We start from the raw sequence: 19867 nt of genomic DNA on the forward strand, positions 1-19867 counted from the left end.
TAGGATTTCAGGAGCTTTGCCAGGCTACTGCTTTATAACTTTTTCCTGTAATGGAAGGAGATTTGGAGGGTTGAAGAGTTAGGGCTTACTGAAGCAACTGCTCACCTTACTCTGAACCTGCTCATGGCAAAACCATGCTCCAGATGGCTTCCTTTTGGCCCACATCTCATTTTTCTCCCATTTCCTTTCTCATTCCAATGTACCCATGAATGTCAACGCTTTCCTAAGAAGTCCTGGCCTGAGGACATCCCAAGGCTAAAACAGCACTGCCTTATGTAGGGGCAGACAGATTCATCCAAAAGTTAACCCCCTCTGTACAAACCCCCTAGATTGCCGGAGCATTTTTGTTTCTTTTAACTTGTAAAATCCCCTCTGTGCCTTCTTTTACGATGCTTTTTACGATATCTTTTACGATATCTTTTTGATATCAAAACAAGCTGAGGAAAGAGCGATTTATGTCGCCATGAGAGAAATCCATCCTAGAAGATACAGAGCAGTAGGATGGCTGTGAGCCAGCAAGCAAGGTGTTCAAAGGAGCAGTCCTTGTGCTCGCGCTTTTACTTTTGTTGGTTTTGTTCCAGTTGCGGGTTTTATAACCTGGATAAAAACCTAGATTGTATTCTTCCTGGTGGACATCATCCGAGCTGAACCCCGGTCCAGGTGTTCCCTTACAGAGCTAACCTTGCTCTCTCCCCTCGGTTCCCGCAGGCTTTATCATCTACTTCACCTACGGAATATGGCACAGCGTGGAAGCCACGTACGCAGCCTCGGCGGACGCGGAGAGAACCACGGAGGCTGGCTCGGACAGCTGCAAATGACTGCGCGCTGGGCTCGCGGGCACCTGGGGAACCGCTGCAGCCGAGGCAGCTGTGCCAGGGGGGTCCCGGAGCGTTGCCCCCGGTTAAGCAGTAACGCAGAAACCAGGAAGCATAACGTGGGAATCCCCGGCCCTGTTGCTGCAGCTTGCAGTTTGCTTCGTAGCGCAGTTAAAAGGGATGGCAAGGAAAAAAGCCGCACCTCTGGCGTGCTCCCGGCAGCGCTGTCAGCTAACCCGGGGCTATGCGCTTCCCCTCCTCCCTCTCCTGTTTTTTATTTTAATTTTATTTTTTATTTTTTAGTGCGTGTAGAAAGAAAACGGCTTCTGTGTGCCAGTTAACCTTAAATGCTGCTATGAAACCAGGCCTCCCAAAGGCCCTCCTTTCAGTAGCCCTGGGAATTACCTCCCCCCAGATACTCTACCTGATCATACACGGAGCAGATCCGCAACGCTACTGTCGTGCTTAGACCAGATCGTTACTTCACCTGATGCGAGCTGTACCACTTGCGTACGCACAAAAAAACCAAAAAGGCTCTTGCCAAACACAAGCTTTCACCTGGTTAAGAAAGCACCCGCAAGATTTACTTTCTTTAAAGTGTTGGGTTTCATAGTTTTTACTGTATTTAAATTTTTTTTTTTAACTCAGTATTCGTATGCTTTAAAGCGCACCACTTCTGTGGAACGTTGGGAGGGTTTCTGGTTGCTGCTTGTTGGGTGAGTGGTCGTCTGCCAGCGTGCAGATAACGCAGGCGGATGTTCCTGCTAACTCTGTGCTCAGCAGAGGGGTTTCCAGGTTTTGTCGTAAAACCAGCTGGTGCGAATACTTGAATGGCTTTAATAGCACGGGTGTCTCCAAAGAGCCTTCCTACCTCTTCGCGTCAAAAATTGCCAGCGGTGGGGCCCAGCTGGTGGGGTGGCAGAAGTGCTCTCGAGCCCGGGTCAGAAAATAAGTAGGGCCCCGCTTTCCTCTCCGCGCATCAGGTTGGTTGGAAGTCGGAAGAGCTGCCCCAGCGTGGGCCACGTGAATTAAGCAAAGCGTTTGGGTGCATCTGCGCCGTGCTCAGCGCCGTGCCAGGGCCGGGCTTGCTGTGGGCTTGCTCTCCAGAGCCTGGCCACTGTGAAAGGTGGGAAATCTCCATCTTTGGAAGCGTTCGGAGTTGGGTTGGATGGGGCTTTGAGCAACCTGGTCTAGTGAAAGATGTCTCTGCCTGCTCCAACCCATGCTGCGACTCTGTGACATTCAGGGGTGAGGCCAGGGTCTGCGTGGAGTTGGCAATCCAGAGGTCGCCTCGGCTTTGCTGTAGGACAATTTTTTTCTTAATTCCCTCAAATATCTTTCCCCAGCCAAATTCCTTGCCCTAAGAAAGGCTTGCTAAAGCATTAGAAAGGTGGGTCATGCCCATGTAACGCCACTGATTTAAACTCACGTTTTAGCTTGTACTGAAAAGCAAATCCTGAACAGATACTGCAGAAAACCCCTTCCCTAACTTGGCTGGATGCTGCCTTAGGCGCCCTCCGCAGCTTGATGTGCTTGTCGGCACAGCTCTCGGGGATGAAGGGAAGGGCTCCTGTCCCCGTCGTACTGACGGAGGGCTGAGGAACAGGCTCCTAAATTTGACTTGGGCAGGGGATTGCCGGGGTGGAGTTGGACGGAGTGACTGGAAGCTGTGCTTTGCTTTCTGGGTGCATTTTCAGGGCGCTTTCGTACCGGCAGATGGCCTTGACCATCTGCCAAGCCTGTTTTCCTTCTGCACATATGAAGTCTTTGCTCAAGCAGGGAGAGAAGAATATCAAAATTAAAACCCATGAGGTTGAGATCTGTTTTATTTTAAACACGGGCGAGCTCGATGCACTCCACAGCCTCCTGAAAAGAACTGAAGATGTGGTAGGAGGGCAAAAAAAAAAAAAAGGAAAACTCAGAGGGGATTTACATTTCCCATTGTACCAAAAATGTAAGGACATTTTTTTCTACCTTGGGTACCGGTTGTGAGCAATTAAGACATTCAGCATTGACGATATGAATTCTGACTGGAAGGGTGTTTCCAAAGAGAATTATTTAAAAATATGCAGATTTCTTGCTGTATGTATTTTTTTTTTTAATATAAATGTTAACTTATTTTTTGTTGTCCGCTTAGGGATCTGTTCTGGTATTTATATTCCGTAACTTGACTTCAGCTTTTGTGGCATGTAATTGCAGCACTTAGAAGAAAGGGAAAGTCTGGGCTGGGGCCATTTTTCTTTGGCTTCTTTTTTCTCCGAGGAGGTTCCATAGGAAAACCCTTCTGTTCCACCAGAGCTTGCATTCAGATGTGCCATTACCCGACCCAGCCCCAGAGCCACCTGCTGCAAATCTGCTGTGGGAGTTGAGGGCTTTTCTCTCCGTCTCAGGCTCCTGCAGCCCACCCTGGGCCACCTCTCTGGAGGTTTTGTTGCCACTTTTCGGAGCCGTGCTGTCCCTGGCACGATGTGCCCGCAGGGACACGAGTGGCAGGAGGGGACAGCGGTTTTGGCACGGGCTCCTCGTGGCTCTGTCCCCCCTCGCTTCTCTTTCGTAACCCGAAAGGTGAAAAAAAAAAAAACTGGGCTCCCTCTTTCTAGGATGATGCCCAGGACTTTGCGAATAGGTGAGTTTTTATTTTTTATTTAATTTTATTTTGTTGGTTTATTTTTGTCTCTGCCTCCCTGCTGATGTCTGCATGTAACACAGATGAAGCCAGGTATGTCTGAGGACATGCAGCTGCTGCTATAACCTCGCTGTTGTGAACAATATGCCTTCACTCGTTTGAGCTTTTCTTTGTAAATAGTTCAGTAATTATTTTGTTTTGTTGGTGTAAGAGTGTTTTGTACAGACGCAGAGCATTTCACTGTATGAGGAGGTGGGAGGAGCAGAGGAGTGATGCCTTGCTCGGTGCAAGAACAGATCCTTTTGTGTCTGTGATAAACACAGCCTGCCTGGTCTTCTGGAGCAGGATCTGGCCCGAAGGTCTGACCTTATTTTAGCCTGTTTGGTCGGTCGCAGTTTGCTCACTGCAAAGAAGCCCTCCGACACGGAGCCAGCCAGCCTTTCCCCAAGGAAAACTGTCACAACAGCGCTCCCCCGAGCTAAGTGCTTGGCGTAAAACAAAACAAAACAAAAAAAACCTACTAGATTTTGCTTATTTGCTTACAAATTTAATTCTCTGGTTGCTGAAAGTCATTACTGGCTGGGTTTTGGCTTCGTTTTGTGTTCTTCTCACCCCTCGGGGTGGATTTTGCCACCGGTTTGGGCAGCAGCCGTCAGCGCCCGGTGCGTGCCGTGCCCCTGTGCGGCTGCAGCTCTGTGCTGCAGGGTGCAGCAGGACGGGGAGGGGAGCCCCTGCGGCCCTGCTCCTTGTTTTTGGGCAGGGTTTGGGAAGAACTGTTCGCGGGGTGCCAGTTGCCGGCTGCGTCGTGCCTGCGGGGAGCTAGCGTCTCTCCCGCTGGCTCGGGGAGCAGCAAGCAATATTGTTAGGGCATTATGTTTGTGTTTTGTAAGATCAGCTTCTTTAGCGGTGGCGTTTTACGTATTAACCGATTCCAGTGGGATTTCTCGAATTCCTGCTAGCACAAGCATTTCCACCCCCAGAAAACCACTTACAAATGAGCTTTTGTTATCATCCGTCCCGGTGCATAAGCGAGCACACGCCGGCCTGGCAGGCAGCGGAGAGGGTTCGGAGGGGTGGAGGACGCGCCGTGCCGGTTCCCGTAGCAGAAGGCTCCCCGCAGTCCCCCCCTGCGTCTCAGCACCATCCCCTTTTAAAGGACGCCTGTTCCCTCTCGTGGAAAAAGCATCTCTGCTTCTAAATCCTTGGATAACCTCCCGATGCCCGCTGGGCTTGAGTTTTTGGGGAGGAAGAGGGCAGGTCGCCCTTTGAGCGGTGTCAGCATGGTGCGGGGCTGTGGGGCGGGCGAAGGGAGGGCACCCCACGAGGGCACGGTGCTGAGGGTCCCCAGCCGCTCGCACCGGCAGCCTCACGGGCTTTTCTCAGGGTATTTGCTCCTGCTCCAAGACGCGGGGCGAGCCTGCTCGGTGCCACACTTTGTGGCCCTGCCTTCGAGCCACCCGTGCCAGGAGAAGGGCAGGAAGCACGGCGCTGCCCACCCCGGAGCCGGCGTGCTACCAAATGAGTGGTGAGCGAGGGCCGTTCCTTCAGCGAAGCGATTTTTACTGACTGAAGCCATGGAAGAGTCTGTATATTTTTATTTTTTAATTATTAAGCGAAGTGTATATACCTTTCTGTTGTCTGATGGTCTATTTTCCTAATGATTTTCCCAGAATATTTCTTACAGGCGTGGTAAATAGTTTTAATGCTTGTTCCGCAAACAGATCTACTTTTTAATCTTTGTTTTGGGTTTTGGGGTTTTTATTTGGTTTCGTTTGGGTTTGTTTTTTAGCTGTGTTCACGTAGCAATTAAAGCCTTAAGTTCTACAATGTGAAACTTGCCCCCAGAGCACAGCGCGAGCGTGCAGCGTACTTTTAATCCTGCCGACACTGTAAATACTTCTCCCCCAAACGAAGCTTTTGGAATTTGGAAATTCACTTGTAATTATGTGGTACAGCATTAAAACATTTTTTTTTTCTCGGTAACCAAATAAATCGTGCCTGTCGTTTATCCTGATTTTTAAGCCTTCCTCTGCCTCGCAGCTTGTTTCAGCGTCTGCTGAGATACGTCCAGCACAGGTGAGCTTATCCCCAAACTCCAGCAGGTCTCAAACTCCCAAACTCTGCTGAACGTGGGCAAACGCCCTTCATCCGCGAGCGCTGACCTCGGAGAGGTCTTTACCACGCCGTGATGGGATTTTGCTTTGCCTTTCGTTCACCCCAGTTTCTGTGCACACAGACATCCAGAAAACACCTCAGGCCACACCAGGTTTTTATGCGCCTGCCCCTTACGTGTGCTGGCGCTCGTGTTTATTATCAGGAATATATTACACTTATCTGTACATCGTAACTGAAATAATACAAACTCTTCCTGTACTCATTAGCCACAGAGTAAACCGGACCACGGGACTCCTACTGCGTGGGAACTGTACAGAGGCTCCTCGGCGTGTCCATGGGACACAAACACAATCAGTGCAGAGACGTAAAATACCTGATTTTGCACCCGTTAGCGTTCACCTTCCTCCCCCGGCCCCGCCACCACCACCAGCCTTTGCCGCCGTGCATCTGCCGAGCTAACCCCAAGCACCCACAGACCCTCCCAGCGGGAGATGCCAGGCCTGAATTCCCAGCTCCACCTTTGTGAGAGTTTTTGGAGACTCCCAAAAGGGAACAAGGGAGGATGGGGTCCTCGCTCTGCCTCCCCCCTGCTCGTATTGCGCAGGGACGTGTGCGAGCCCCCCGCCGTCCTCGCCAGGCACTTGGCAGGCGCCCTCTCCCCGAGGAAGACGTGTGTTAGCGAGGCGGGAGGGCAGCGTTGGGGCCAGCCTGGTGGTGGGTGCCCACGGCACGTGCTGCCTCCTCCTCCTGTCATAAAACTGCCTCCTGCCCGAGGCCGCCCTGCCCTGTGAAGTGGGGCAAGCAGCCACAGTGGCTCTGGCATTTGGGAAGTCGCCAGACCCCAAAAACGAAGGCTTGGAGCTGGGCTTGCACCTGCGTGGCATGAGTGGGGTGACTTGCGGTCCCCGTCCCCTGGGAATGCTCTTCTCCCCAGAGATAAAGAGGAACAGGACAGAGGAAGAGCAGGAAAAAAGGAATTATGTTTTTTTTGGGAAAGAACTCTCTGTTCCTGCGCTTGCAGCAGCAGGAGACACCCGCTGCATCCCCCCAGGGAAGGTTTGCTGCATCCCTCCCGGCCAGGCAGAGCTTCTCACAGCTTTGCTAGCGATCGGGCAGGCTCCAGAGACCACACCAAGGAAGAACCCAGTGACAGGCAGGATTGGGAGGCAAAAATTCAATGGGAAAGGGGTTGGCAACGACACCAAACGATGGTGGAGCTGGGATCGGTCCCCATTCTCCCACCATTGAAGCCCCACTCCCAATTCACTGCTGGAAGCATCTCTTGCATACGAAGTTAAGCCAACAAAGAGAGAAGGAAAGCACCAGATATAGAGGAAAACAATGCAGAAACAAAAGGATGGGCTTGGCCAACCCATCTCGGGCTGATAATACGCTCTGCCGTGTTTAGCTTGGAGAAGTTCAGCATCATGGTACCAACTCCGGTTGTGTCAGGATTGCATCAGCAGAGTGAGACACGGTGAGGCAGTAGGTATTGCAGGTGCCTGTGCACTTAGCAAGGATGAAAGTGATTTAACTTCGTGCTGGCAAGGAGGGGCTTTGTGTCTGTCTGTGTGTTACGCAGCTATTCTATTTTCAGGTCGTACTTGCTGGGCACGCTAAAATCTAGTAATGCATTTCAACAGCCAGTCGGTGTGGAAAGGTCTATTCTAACAAGCTGCTCAATGTACTCGGTATCACAGTATCATGCAAAAGCCTCTACAAAAATAAATTTCTCTAAAAAAAGGAGAAAAAAAAAGGATCACCGTTACTCGTCAGCGCCGCGGCGGGGGCCAGGGGCGTGTTGATGGTGATTGAAGCTGTGTCTGAGCCGCAGCCCGTGAATCCTGAGGGCGTCCCAGGGAAGCTGGAGCGCAGCTCCCGGCCGGGCACTGCAGCACGGCCGTGCCACCCCACCCGTGCCTGTGTCCCACGCTGCCCACGGTCACCCACGCGCCTGCACGCACCGCCTGGCGCGTCCCTGCACCCCGGTGCTCAGGGCAGGACCGCGTGCAGGCTCTTCGCCCCTAGCGGAACGTAAAACCATCCCACAGATCTCCCTTTTATTATTATTATTATTTTTTTTTCATTTACGCTATGGGACATTTCCCCCCTGCTTGTTGTCGGTGCCCAAAAGGGCCCCGCAGCCCTTCCTGCCCCCGTGGGCAAGCAGGGGCAATGCTCAGCCAGGGCGAGCTTTTTTTTTGCTTCCAGGCAGAGAAGCTAAAGGTAGTTTAGCCAGACTTTTCCATGAATCTCAAAACTGCTCTGTAACTTTGGGTAAAATTTAGAGGTGTGAAATAATAGGTATATATGGAAGGAAAAGGCTTCTGACCTCATTTGCGCCCATGCAGTCCTCTGTGTTTCGCCTGGTGCTTCAGGGGCCCCAAGCAGGCCCCGACAGCTCATCCTAACGCTCTTGGCCAGCAAAGGTCAAGGACCGAAGGAGTAATTTTCTCCTTCTTGCTTATGGGACTTGAAATAAATCAAAATGGGCAGTAACCTCCAAGCAGAGATTCTGACTATTTCCTAAACAGGTCAAGATAAAAGACACTGAGGATTTCAAGACTCTAAAATTGACACACGTTAACCAGTAACCTCTCCCAAATCGACTAAAACCCTCAGGTTTCTCATCTCTAGCCTATCTCCACCTACAATACTGATGCAGAGTTAAAAAGCAGTGAATGGTATGCGTATCTCATCGGGTGTTCAATGCGAAGGTGACGGTGTTCAAGGCAGTACTGTCTGGGAATTGAAAAGTCGCTGGTGTTCACGTTACATAGAGTACCACTTGGTGGTCATTTGGAAGGCGCTTCTACTTCGGTGTAACTTTCTTCTAGTTCGGGTATAAATATTCCTGGGAGGCTAAACAGAAATGCGTTTCGTTTAGACACAAGTCTTAGGCACGAGTTAGAAAACTGCTGACTGTAATGAAAATATATCAGCACTTCGTAGTATCCAAGAATATAAAAAAATGCAATTCGGAACATCTTCAACTACATATATATGTGTGTGCGTCTATATATAGGTATAAAGGTACAGTACATACATGTATATAAACACAGACACACATACGGAAATATTCACAACCGGAACTCTATTTGTGACTACCCTGAAATACTGCAGCAGAAGTTCAGTCCGACGAACCATTAATTTAGTATTTTCCAACTTCTGGCTCTAACCACAGTTAAAATGTGAACACATCGAGCTAAACATTCGCTACCCTAACTCGCCGCTACCCTAACTTTTTCCTATCCTTTTTTTTTTTTTTAATTTTTGCTGTCCTCTTTGCTATCCTAATCAACGTGCCAGAACCAGGAGCTCCTACGTGGGGACCCTAACGGTGCCCTGCCTAGTGTAAAGCTATGCAGCTACGGAGCATGCTTGCAGCCACGAACCCTGGGCGCCCACGGATGGCGATGCTTCCTCGGAGGGTGAAATTCAGCAGGGTGGAAATGCGTACGAGGCAGGGGATCATCAGCACATGGCTGCCGGATCATCGCCGCACGGTTCTGGCTTTAGCTGGAGAGGAGTTCCCCGACGAGCAGCGGTAGAAAGACGTGGAGGATGCGGGCGGGGATTTCACGGGGCTCACGGCTTCTCCCCCCTGCAGCTTCCAGAGGAGCTCCTCGTTCGTCCTGCTCAGCCTCTTCTTCTCCTCCACTTCTTTCTCGACGTATTCCTGAAGGTTCGCGTTCTCCTCCGATAATTGCCTGGGGAGGGGAGCGAGACAACGCGTGAGGCTCGGCAAAGGGAAGATGGCGGTGGTAAAGGATGCTGCCCACCTCCCTCCCTCTGTGCCATCCCACCTTGCCCCCAGGGCTGCAGCTGAGCTGCCCGAGCTGGGCACAGCTGGCCCAGGGTCCTTTCACCGCCACTGACCGCACAGTCCGGGCACTTAAGATTTGGCCATTTTCCCATACAGACAGCACAGCAAAAATTGCTAAAGAAAAATGTGTATTTGTTTCTGTCTTTGGATATCCAAAAGGAGCTAGGATGCAAGGCTGAGGCAAGTGCTCAGCCTCCCCCCGTGCAGGGAGGATGCAGGTTTGGGGTAGGGGGGAGCTGAAGAGCCCCCCCATCGTGCTGCATGGTGGGCAGCCGGGGCTGCAGAGCATGCCTGGTCCGTGCCTGTCCCATTTTTGCACCTGGCCTTGGGCACCAGCACCTGGAGAGGCCTTCAGAGCTGGTCCCAGACACCTAGCTTGGGGATACAGTGACTTCAGGTGTCCTCTTCTCATCAAAATCTGCTCATGGCTGAGAGTGACTGTGCAATGAAGGGGCTTGGCGTGTTATCTGCCCCCATTCAGCACGTGGAGGATGCAGCTGCCCAGCACGGTGCTGTAGCCCTTGCTTGCAGTATCTGCTCACTGGCACAAGAGCTTCGAGTTTTTAGAAATAAGCAGGGAGGCACCTAATACACACCAGGTTTTTCCAGGGTTTGTAGAAGCTGGGTGTGGATTTTGGATGCAGACACTAAATTCTGCCCAGCTCCTTTCCTGGGTACAGCCCGAAGCCTGCAGCAGCTGCCATGGACTGCTGACTCACTGTTCTTGTGTCATCAGAAGGCTCTAGAGGGTTGGGGTGGTATTTATGATTTTGTTAAAAAAACATTTTTTAAAGGTTTCCTGCTTGTTTAGCCTAGTTTCCTACAGAAAAGGAGCTTAGGTGACCATGCATGTGTCTGTTCCTCTCCCACTCCCCTGGAAATCTGGAACCACAAAGCAGCAGCTCACAGAGTCAGAGGACTGAAAGATAGGAGTTGCTGGAAGATTTTGGACTGCTATTTGCCCAGCAGAGGAGAAAGATCCTATTCACAGCCCCATTAGGGAAACAGCTGTGGCATGAGCTCACAGTCCAAGCGGCGCGAGGAAGCCCACAGGGGAGCTCCCCCTGTAGAAATAACTCTTTTTAATTTTAAGCCTCGTGTGCTGGGAATTTGTGCTGTGTCATCTGAGGCGATGTGAGTTGGACACAGACAAAGGCAGCTGGTGCAGCCAGCGGTGCCGGGATCCTTCACACAACATCCTCCAGTGGCCACGTGGCCACTCGGCCCCTCTGCATTCATCAGGCAGACGGAGGAAGAGATGCAACGTAAAGGCAAATGTGTTCTCAGCACAGAAGTTTATACCTTGAAATATATCTTCTATTTTAAGACCTAACCCAACTGGGAAATCCTTTATTCCCATCACCATAGATGTTATGATCACTCGTGTTCCTCTCCTGACAATTTAAATAGCTGTGACAAATCACAGTGGAAACCACAGCAATAAAACCACAGAGGTGTGGCAGGGGCACACCGATGTGAAAAGATGTGGGGGAAGGTGCTTGGTTTGTGCCCTTGGCTCACATTGAGGCCTCTCGTGAAGGCCAGAGGTCAGCAAGCACCTACCTAGGCTGTGCCAATGGAGACCAGACACTGTCCTGGTTGTCTTTACTTCCAGGGTGCTGCAAACTACCATTCTTCAAGTGTCCCTAGTCCAAAGGACCAGGAAAAAAATTAAAAAAAAAAAATTGACTTTCCAGGCTGACCTCAAATTTCAGGGAAGGGAGGGTGCCCTTCACCCAGACAAGCACCTAACCAAGTGGTACCTTGGCCATTGTCATAGGCACGGAGAGAGACCGGCCCTTGCAGAGCACAGCTCACCCAGCCCAAAACAGACGGCTCAAACTAGTCTGGTGAACCAGACCTTAAAAATTTATTTTCCCCAGTCACGGAAAGGTGACCACCTCAGTGATGCGTGCGTTATAGATATAGGCTCGGGCTGGAGGGACCTCAAAGGTCATCTCGTTCCATCCTCGCTGCCTCCTGACCAACGAGTTTCGTGGCACTGGCACCAGGATAAGAAGCAACTGGCAACCGTGCTCTCAGCACCATTCCAGAATCGTGAGAATGATTTTGTATAGACACTTGGCCTTATGTTAAAGTAAGCAAGCCCGGATATAAAAAGGATCTGTTAGTAAAACAGGGAGATCAGGACAAAAATACACTTTCAGGAGAAATATACTTAGTTTTTCTCCTTCTGAAATAAGTGTCAGCCTAGGGCAGCTAAATCTGCAGTCTCCTTCCAAGCTGACACGGACAGCAAGTATCTCACAAACCTTGTTATGACAGTATTTTGCTCAATCCTGGCTCTGAGTTCTTCATTCTGCTGTTGCAGCACAGTGATTTTTTCTTCCAGGACTAAATTTTTTTCAGCCTGCAACAAAAGAAGGGTGTTTTTTTTAAAGGCTGAAGAAATCCCAAAGCCTACTGTAAGAAGATCTGTTCTTTATTTGTCCCCCGGAGCAACTTCTAAAATCTGAGGATAGTTGGAGGTGGTCATCTTGACTGCAGATGAGGTCTGACTTGAAGAACATCATCCTGGTGAAGTGTGCAGGGCAGCAGCAGAGCTCCGAGGGGAGGCAGAGCTGAATGAGCCCTTATTTGTAACCGAGGAGGAGGAGGGTCCTAGCCTTGGCCAGCACGAATAAAACATCTCCCCCCATGATGCCCCCATAACTTGCATCCCCTGGGAGCCAGCACTACCAGAATTACAGCTCCCTGGGTCTGGGGAGGAAGGAGTTACCCACCAGGACAGCCTTGGACTGCTGCTGCCTTTGCATGAGGTGGGCTGCCCTTTGGAGACACTTCTTTCCACTGCTGACAGCATCAGCTTAAATGATTGCCTTAAACTAGACATTTACCTTACAGCAGCAATTAGGTGAAATGAATCCTCTCCCAAGAGTAGGTAGCTTGTACCTGGGACAGCCCAAGGACAGAGTTTGAGGATGTCACCAGCAGTGTATTAAAACATCATGAAGATGTTCGTAAGCACGCACCATGGCCTCAGATGCCCTGTCTTTCACAAGTTTTGAATTTGACATACTTTACTTTATCACTGTAGTTCTCTCTCTATTTTATTTATTTATTTTTTATTTTTTAGCCCCCCAGCAGTTTGAATGTTGCTGAGTCCAACACTTTTGGAAGAAAACAAGATATCGCAGGGCGACCTTACCTCTATGTGAGCCCGGTTATTGAATTTCCCTGCCTTTTAGAAAGAATCAAAATGCTGTGCACTGGGGTTAGCAATAACTCACACTTTAAGGTGGAGGCATCAGTTTTAGGCAGTGATTTCCAGCCTGTGCAGGTAACAGTAAAGGATGATGCTGATTCTCAGGCCCACCCAGCCTGGCCTTGAACACCTCCAGGGATGGGGCATCAACAGCTTCTCTGGGCAGCCTGTGCCAGGGCCTCACCACCCTCAAAATAAAGAATTTCTTCCTTATATCTAACCTAAATGTAACCTCTTTTAGTTTAAAGCCATTAATGGGTAATTCAGTTCTGACAGGCCATCAATCTCACCAACCCTGCTTCTTTCAGGGCACAGCATTTTCAGGACCCTCTCACCCAACTGAGCCTGTGTTTGAAATGTCTTCCTGCTCCCTCATGAGGCTCCCCATCTCCCAGAGCCTTTGGAGAAGCTCTCTAGGTTTCTGGCACTTATAAAGGCAGATCTTCAAACAGAAAGCAGCTGTACCCTTGGACCACAGTAGACCAAGTGTTTCACTGTGATAAAGGGCAGGAGCAGGACTGTGCGCTTGTATGTGGTTAATTAGCAAAAGCAACTAAATGACCAGAAACTATAAAGGCCATTGATTATATATATACACATATATATTTTATTTTTTTTGGTATAATTCTACAGTGTGTTTTCAGATGCTGGCTTGGCTCCAGGAGAAAGGAGCACAGTTAACAAATCTCAGCTGTAAGGAGACCTTTTTCTCTACATCCACTTACTCAAGCATCTGTTCAGCAAAATAATCATCTGAGTTCTCAGATTCCCCCGTAAATGGAAACAAATCTTGCTGAACGCTGTGCTGAACCAGCTGTCCTGGCTCCCCAGCTGAGGTAATGCCTCATCCTGTCACCACGCTCTGCACTCACTGTCACTGCAGGTTATCCCTCACAAAATGAATCCCCTTTCCAATAAAAAGTGTAATATACGGTGAACTGGGGAGTTCTTCCTCAGGGACCCCCACAAGCAAAAGATGAGAAAACAGTGCAGTCTGCAGGACAACATTACCTCAGGGTTGGAGAGAGCTTTCCTAGAGTGAGTTTTGCTAGGGACTGCTGAATATTGCTAACTCATACCCGTGGCTGGGAGCTCCCTAAATTTCTGCATGACCAGCAGCAAGACACACGTGGCTGGACCTTCCTCCACGTGCCCCAAATGTCCACCTGGCTCCTGCAGGAGGGTGCAGGCTGGTGCACAGAATTAAGCCCTGGAGTACCACGGCGCTCCCCCTCCACCATTTGCCACTCACCTTCCTGTCTAACGCACGGGCTGACCACATGGAAATGCAGCACAGACCAACAGATGTGTGGGAGAAGTCAAGGGTATCATGGGTGGGTAAAGGGATGGGAAGAGATCCCAATTTCTGAGGGGGAACCTGAGACATTACAGTAGAAGAAGCTATATGTTTGGCAGTGGAAAAACAGATAGACATTTACGGACCCCTCTGCCTGTATCTTCCGCGACCCCAAGTGTTTTTCTTACCCCTTTTAAATTCATCTCCTGTAACCAAACTTTTTCCTTTTCTACCTCTGGGTTGTCTCCTCTGGAGGAAAAATGACAACTCACTTGTTTTTCTAGCTCCATAATCTTCTTCTCCTGTTCGTGAATCTGGTGGTTCTTCATTTCCAGAACATGTTTTAAGCTCTTCAGATCTTTTTCTAAGTGCAGATACGGAGCTCGTGCAATCTAGGAAATAACCAGTAATTTGTATACGTTGGACATAAATGCGTCTACAGTCATAAGGTAAGGTTTTCCCAGTCTACCCAATGGTTTAGGAGTGTCAGTGCTGTGAAAGGCAGAGGCACTTGGGCCTCCCCAGCCCATCTGAACCCTCATACTGTCTCCTAGCACATCCTGTTATCCTAGACAGCCAATGGTACCTTCCTTTTGACCAGCCTCATGGCTAGAAGGATGGGATACCAGGTTGTTCGGCAAACTTCATTCCTACTCACAGCCTGGGAACTGGTGAGGTGTTTTACGACTGGGCAGAGATGTTTCCTTGCAAAAAGTGCAACCATGAAATTGCAGAAAGAGCCAGATATTGGGCAAGGGGGCTGGAGGTAAAAATGTTGGTGTTCTGCCTTGCCTGCACTGCTTCACGGTGCTTGGAAGCAAAGATCAAGCCTGTGGTGAGAGAAAGAACAGTGATTCCTGTCAATAAGGTATTGCTCTTCTCTGCTCAGGAACTTTGGATGTAGGGAATACTGGGATTCAGCTCACGGGCAGACGATGTGCTAAGAATGATACTGATGAATTACTGCTGCTGACTTAAGCTTTTCTGTATTTTTTCTGACTGTTACTCACTCCAGTGAACTGTCTGGGAGTTACAGGCATGCACGTCACTGTGACACAGCAGAATTTGTCCTTTCATGTAAATTAAATACTGCAGCAGGGATGGAAGGGCCTGATGCTGCCTGTTTCCCATGGCCAAGCTGGTTTCAGACAGACACCTGCACTCCTTTCCTTAGGAGTTCTCCCCTCCTGAGCTACATCTTTTGGGTGAAAGAATGCAGGGTAGAAATAAACTCAAAAGACAGTTGAAAATGGCCCAATGTTGAGGGAGAGCTCTGTGTATTCAGACCTAGGCTAAGATTGTTGACTGTTCCCCAGAGCTCAAGATTTGGGGTCCTGGCTGGGGCCTGTGCCCTAGTCCCTGGGGCTGGGATCCCATTGTTAACCATGTGATGTGTGCCATACAAAGGAGCACATATCTTGATGACTGTATAATTATAGTGGCCATCTACCTTCAGCTGTTCCTCAGTGCTTTTCTTCAAAGCCTCTTCAAACCGGTCAGCTTTGGCCTTCAGAGATTGGTTCTGGAAGGTGAGGGTGTCGATCTGGTCCTGCAGGGGAGGAGAAATGACCACACCACCATGTTATCACCCCTCAAACACTCATACAAGTCCTTCTGCACCGTGAAACCATCGGAGGGCCTGAACAAGGCTCAGAAACCACTGCCAGGTGGATATTTTTTACATAAGGCCGCATGAACATGCAGTGGGGTTTTCCATAACCCAGTGCCTCAGGGAATCCTGAAATCCTTGCAGTGCCTGCGGCTAGCTGATGCTGGCTGGCACAGCTTCATGAAATGTCTCTGATGCTAAATCACCCCATCACCTCGGGACAGATAAGAACAGCCATGCCCTTTCTTGAGACAGCTGGCATTTATGCTGCAGGCATGAAAGAGATCTTTTGTGCAGCCCCTAGAGTCTGAACGAGGCAGTAGAGATACCCTCTCCTGCTTCCTTCACCTTCAAAGGCAAAACTCCAGACTACTCGGGGGCTTTTAGCACGATAATAAGTGACGATGAGTTAGCGGTGTGGGCTTTGAGTGACAGCAATTTCGTCCCAAAGCTACCCGCAGGAACAACGTGCTATTTTAAGCAACCGCATTTCTGTTACCATGAAAGACATTCCTGCAACTTCTGTATAGACCACACCTGTAAATGTCACAGTTGCTGTGGGGCCAGTACTCGTATATATTTTATGTCTGTAATTTCTAAGCTGTAGCATTACATCAGTGCTTGTTGCAGAACTGCTGACACGCCTCAAACTGTGGAAGCTGCATGGAGGCAGCGACAATTGCTGCATGCAACACTGCACACTAGTGAGGGTTAAAAAAAAATGTAATTAATCTCTCCTTACAAAGTCAAGCAGAGCTCACATTATTTGCTCTGGCATCTTTACTCGTTCACAATTTTTTTCCAAACTTAGCATGAATGATGGGGACATGGCTCTGCCCTCCCCAGGACTGCTTCATCTAGGGAGCAAGATCTGCAGGGAGTTATCAGAAAGGCTAGAAAAGCTGCGGTGATCTTAAGCCTGGTGTTAGTGGGTGTGAGAGATGCAATATGCGGCGTGCACCCTGGCCATGGCCAGCTCTTCCCTGTCATGCAGGGAAAGATCTCGACTTTGCTCCTCCTGGCTTCAGTGCTGCAAGAGTCAGCAAGGTGAAAAGGATGTTTCTCAGCTTTATCCAGCTGCGTTTCCCTCCCTTTAGGTTTGCCTAGCTCTGCAACATCAGTTCGGGGTGGGAAATAATGAAACTGCTAACCTGGAGTGACAGCCGCAGCTTTTCAAAATTCTCTTTTAATTGTGTTTTTTCCAGCTCGTGAGCAGCAACCAGTTCTGCGGAAGATACACAGACATGACATTGCTTAGTGAAGTCCAGCAGTCAGGATCTGAGCACACAGAGACGGCGAGACAAGCACAATTTAGGAAGCAATTTTAGGGCATGGAAGTTAAGGAGGAAACCAGCAGCAATATAGTGCATGGTCTTGGACAAATTGTTCTGAGGACCAAAATTTCCAGGTCTTTCAGTGATGGCAGGTACCTCTATTTCTATGTGGCCAAATTCTGATTTTTCAGGTTCAGTCTGAAAATGAGCAACCTACCACTTCAGAGTGAGTATCCCCAAGTCAAGGGATTTGATATTGGATATATTTACAAGTTTGGAGTGCAATTTCTTTGGGGTTATAGAGAGGGGAGCCAGCAACTCCGATGCAAAAATGCAAATGATGGAGCTGTGACAGAGGACCGGTGAGATTTACTCCATTAGTGAGTAAACTGCCAGACCCTGGAGACAAAAAGCAAATCCTCTATTTATATTACACAATTAAAGGCTTCACTACTAGAATAAGTCGCCCTGGGCTTATTTATAACCAGAAGTTTGATAACCAAAGTGGAATGAAGTTTAATGCCTAACCTAATGGCATGAAACTGGCATTCAGTCCAGTAGTAGCACCTAGCTTTTAGCATACAGACACCCTATTTTTTGTCTTTTCCCCCACCTCTGTGGGGATCTGCACTGATGCCGGTGCTAAGCCCGCAGCGTTTGCAGTGCCCCTTCCAGGCACAGGAGGGCACTCCGCACCCACAGCAGCTGCCCGGGGCACGCTTTGGTCTCAAACTCCTTCATAACCAGGTTTTATCATCAGAAAATACTGACAAAAATTAATAGATAAGAACATCTGAATATCCTCAAGCAAGGATTTTTTTTTTTTAATTTTCAAAATGGTATATTTTAATTTTATATTTGGTATTACCGATACCATCTCTGCCTGCAGGAGAGGGGAACAGGCTGTTCTCAGCTAATAATGCAATATTGCTCTCTGGATTGTGTATCTAAATGATACAGTGCACAGCTAAGCAATGCTGCTCTGTTTGGGGAAAGTTGTGGGAAAACCTACTAGAACTATACAAAATTAGGGCCTCGTGCTTCTTTGTAAAAAATAAATTAAAAAAAAATGAAGGGAGATTGTACAGATGAGCCGTAAATGTCAAGCTAAGCCATGTGCAAAGACGTGTTTAGACACTGAACTTTGGTGCAGCATCAAATCCCACGGTAAAACCATAGGACAAGGTAAGGATAACAGTGATGAGGTGCAGACTTGCAGCAGTGTGGCTCTGCTCAGCACGGCCGGGCTTTCACTGGTGAAAACGATGAGCCGTGTTTTCAGAAGCAGTGTAGGCGTTTAAGCACTGATATTGAGGGGTGTTAAATGAGATCTAGCCTCCTGATTAGGCACGCTGGCTCTTGAGAAAAGCCTGTTGGTGAAGTGAGGTGGAACCTGGACTCCGTGCTCAGCAACCCATGCAGAAAGCCTCGTCTTTGTCCCGGAGACCCCTCAGACACTCTCAGATGCCAGCTAGATGCTGCACGCACTGCATACAGCTCTCCCTCGCCCCTTGCACTTGTTGGCCACCCAGCATGAAAGCACCAGAGCAACACAGGTTGCCTACCTCGAATCTCGCAGTCGTGCTCGTCCTGCAGCACCGCGATGGCCACGGTGTGGTTGTTTTCCAGCTGCAACACTGCGGCTTCGTGGGCAGCTGTGATATCGGCCACCTGTTGCAATGACAGTGAGCGGAGACACGGGCACACGGTTAGACATGCTGTGGCACCCCGACAATTCACTGCCGGGCACCTGCAGTGAGCTGGAAACAGAAAAAGGATCCCAGCACACGAGCCAGTTTTATTCATTGCAAAAGCAGCATGTTGACCCCTCGAGAGGTAGCGTGTAGTCACAGCTGCTTCTGTTATTGCTCTTTCAACTTAACGGTGGTGTATGAGGTGCATAAGAAAGCACAAGGCAAAAATACCCTTTAGTGGAAAAAAGAAATGTTGAAAAATCTGATCAATCCATTAACCTGAATGATATTCATAACCTGACTCCCTCTGATGGCCAGATAAACTTGCTCAGTTCTGAGTATCCTGGTTTTGTCTTTGCGGCTCTCTACTGCGATGAATTTTATGGCGAGGTCTTGAATTAACTTCCATGGAAAGTGCCTATGAATTATTTATAGTTGTAAAATATTTATGTCTAGAGAAACATTGAAATTATCGCCAGTGAGTATATAAAACGAATCGCAATCTATCATCCTTTTACTGCAAAATGAGCATCCCACTAAGCCGTCAGGACCTAAATTCCAACTTCCTCCCGAAGCACGGATTTTGAGTCCACGTCCAATAAACAGATGAAAGACGTGACCGCACCTTTTTCAGTCCAGGCTCGAGAGTTTTCAGGTTGGTATGGAAGTAACCAGGATGATGGTGCAGACAGAAAGCTTTTTTCTAATCTCCTACTGAGGCCAGAAAGAGGTCCTGCTGCCGCAGATTGCCGCACACCGTACCGCAAGCACCACAGGAGCAGGGGATGCAGTTGTCAGAGGGCTGTGGGCAGCCTGTGCTCCTGTGGCCCGATGGGTTTGGGACTTCTCCATGATGCTGTTTGTTACAGGACTTGGCTAAAGGCAGAGCGAGATCCCTAGTTATGGTGTTCTGATTTGTATCTCTAAAGAAAATGCAGTCAGAGGCTGCGATCAAGGTTAAGCCTGTGGTTAAACACCCACAAAGGCAGATGAAGTATGAAGTGGCCCATAGAAGTGTGCTTTTATTTTTCAAGTCCTCTTGTCAAACTGCACAAGCTCATATTTTTGATAGACTAGAGGTGATAACAGACAAATACACATACAAGACCAAGAACTTTAAATTCTGTGTGAGGAAGACCCCACACTCACAGGGGTGCACCAGTACCAGTAAAAGCCTCGTGCATCCCACCTGCAGCCTTCTCCTAGTCCCAGTCCAGCTCTGCAGTTCACAGGAAAGAAAATGTTTTATAGACTGGAGAAAAATATTTTAAAAATCACAATTTCTGCCTGGTCCCTGCAAACAACTGGCAGTGGCATTGCAGAGTGTGCTGAGTATGAGGCTTACCCCAAGCTCAGCCCTGCAGCAGCACCATTTGGCAGCTATG

At 49.1% G+C, this 19867-nt stretch overlaps 2 protein-coding genes across 3 annotated transcripts in view; one reads left to right on the forward strand and one right to left on the reverse strand.

Annotated features, from left to right (window-relative positions):
* The window catches only part of SLC7A1 (solute carrier family 7 member 1), a 40364-nt gene extending 34909 nt beyond the window's left edge, over positions 1–5455 (forward strand). Inside the window, exon 12 of the mRNA XM_066989730.1 lies at positions 709–5455. Within this exon, the coding sequence (XP_066845831.1) occupies positions 709–818 (110 nt within the window). The 3' untranslated portion in view covers positions 819–5455. The remainder of the gene's footprint in view (positions 1–708) is intronic.
* A 191-nt stretch (positions 5456–5646) lies between these two features.
* MTUS2 (microtubule associated scaffold protein 2) overlaps positions 5647–19867 on the reverse strand; it is a 284967-nt gene continuing 270746 nt past the window's right edge. For both annotated transcript variants that reach the window (XM_013189398.3, XM_013189403.3), the window contains 6 exons: positions 18354–18459; positions 16666–16739; positions 15356–15454; positions 14178–14297; positions 11656–11753; positions 5647–9266 (listed from right to left, as the gene is read on the reverse strand). In XM_013189398.3, the coding sequence (XP_013044852.3) occupies positions 9050–9266; positions 11656–11753; positions 14178–14297; positions 15356–15454; positions 16666–16739; positions 18354–18459 (714 nt within the window). In that variant the 3' untranslated portion in view covers positions 5647–9049. The remainder of the gene's footprint in view (positions 9267–11655; positions 11754–14177; positions 14298–15355; positions 15455–16665; positions 16740–18353; positions 18460–19867) is intronic.

The sequence above is a fragment of the Anser cygnoides genome, chromosome 1 (genome assembly GCF_040182565.1).
Source record: "Anser cygnoides isolate HZ-2024a breed goose chromosome 1, Taihu_goose_T2T_genome, whole genome shotgun sequence".
Classification (NCBI taxonomy): Eukaryota; Metazoa; Chordata; class Aves; order Anseriformes; family Anatidae; genus Anser; species Anser cygnoides.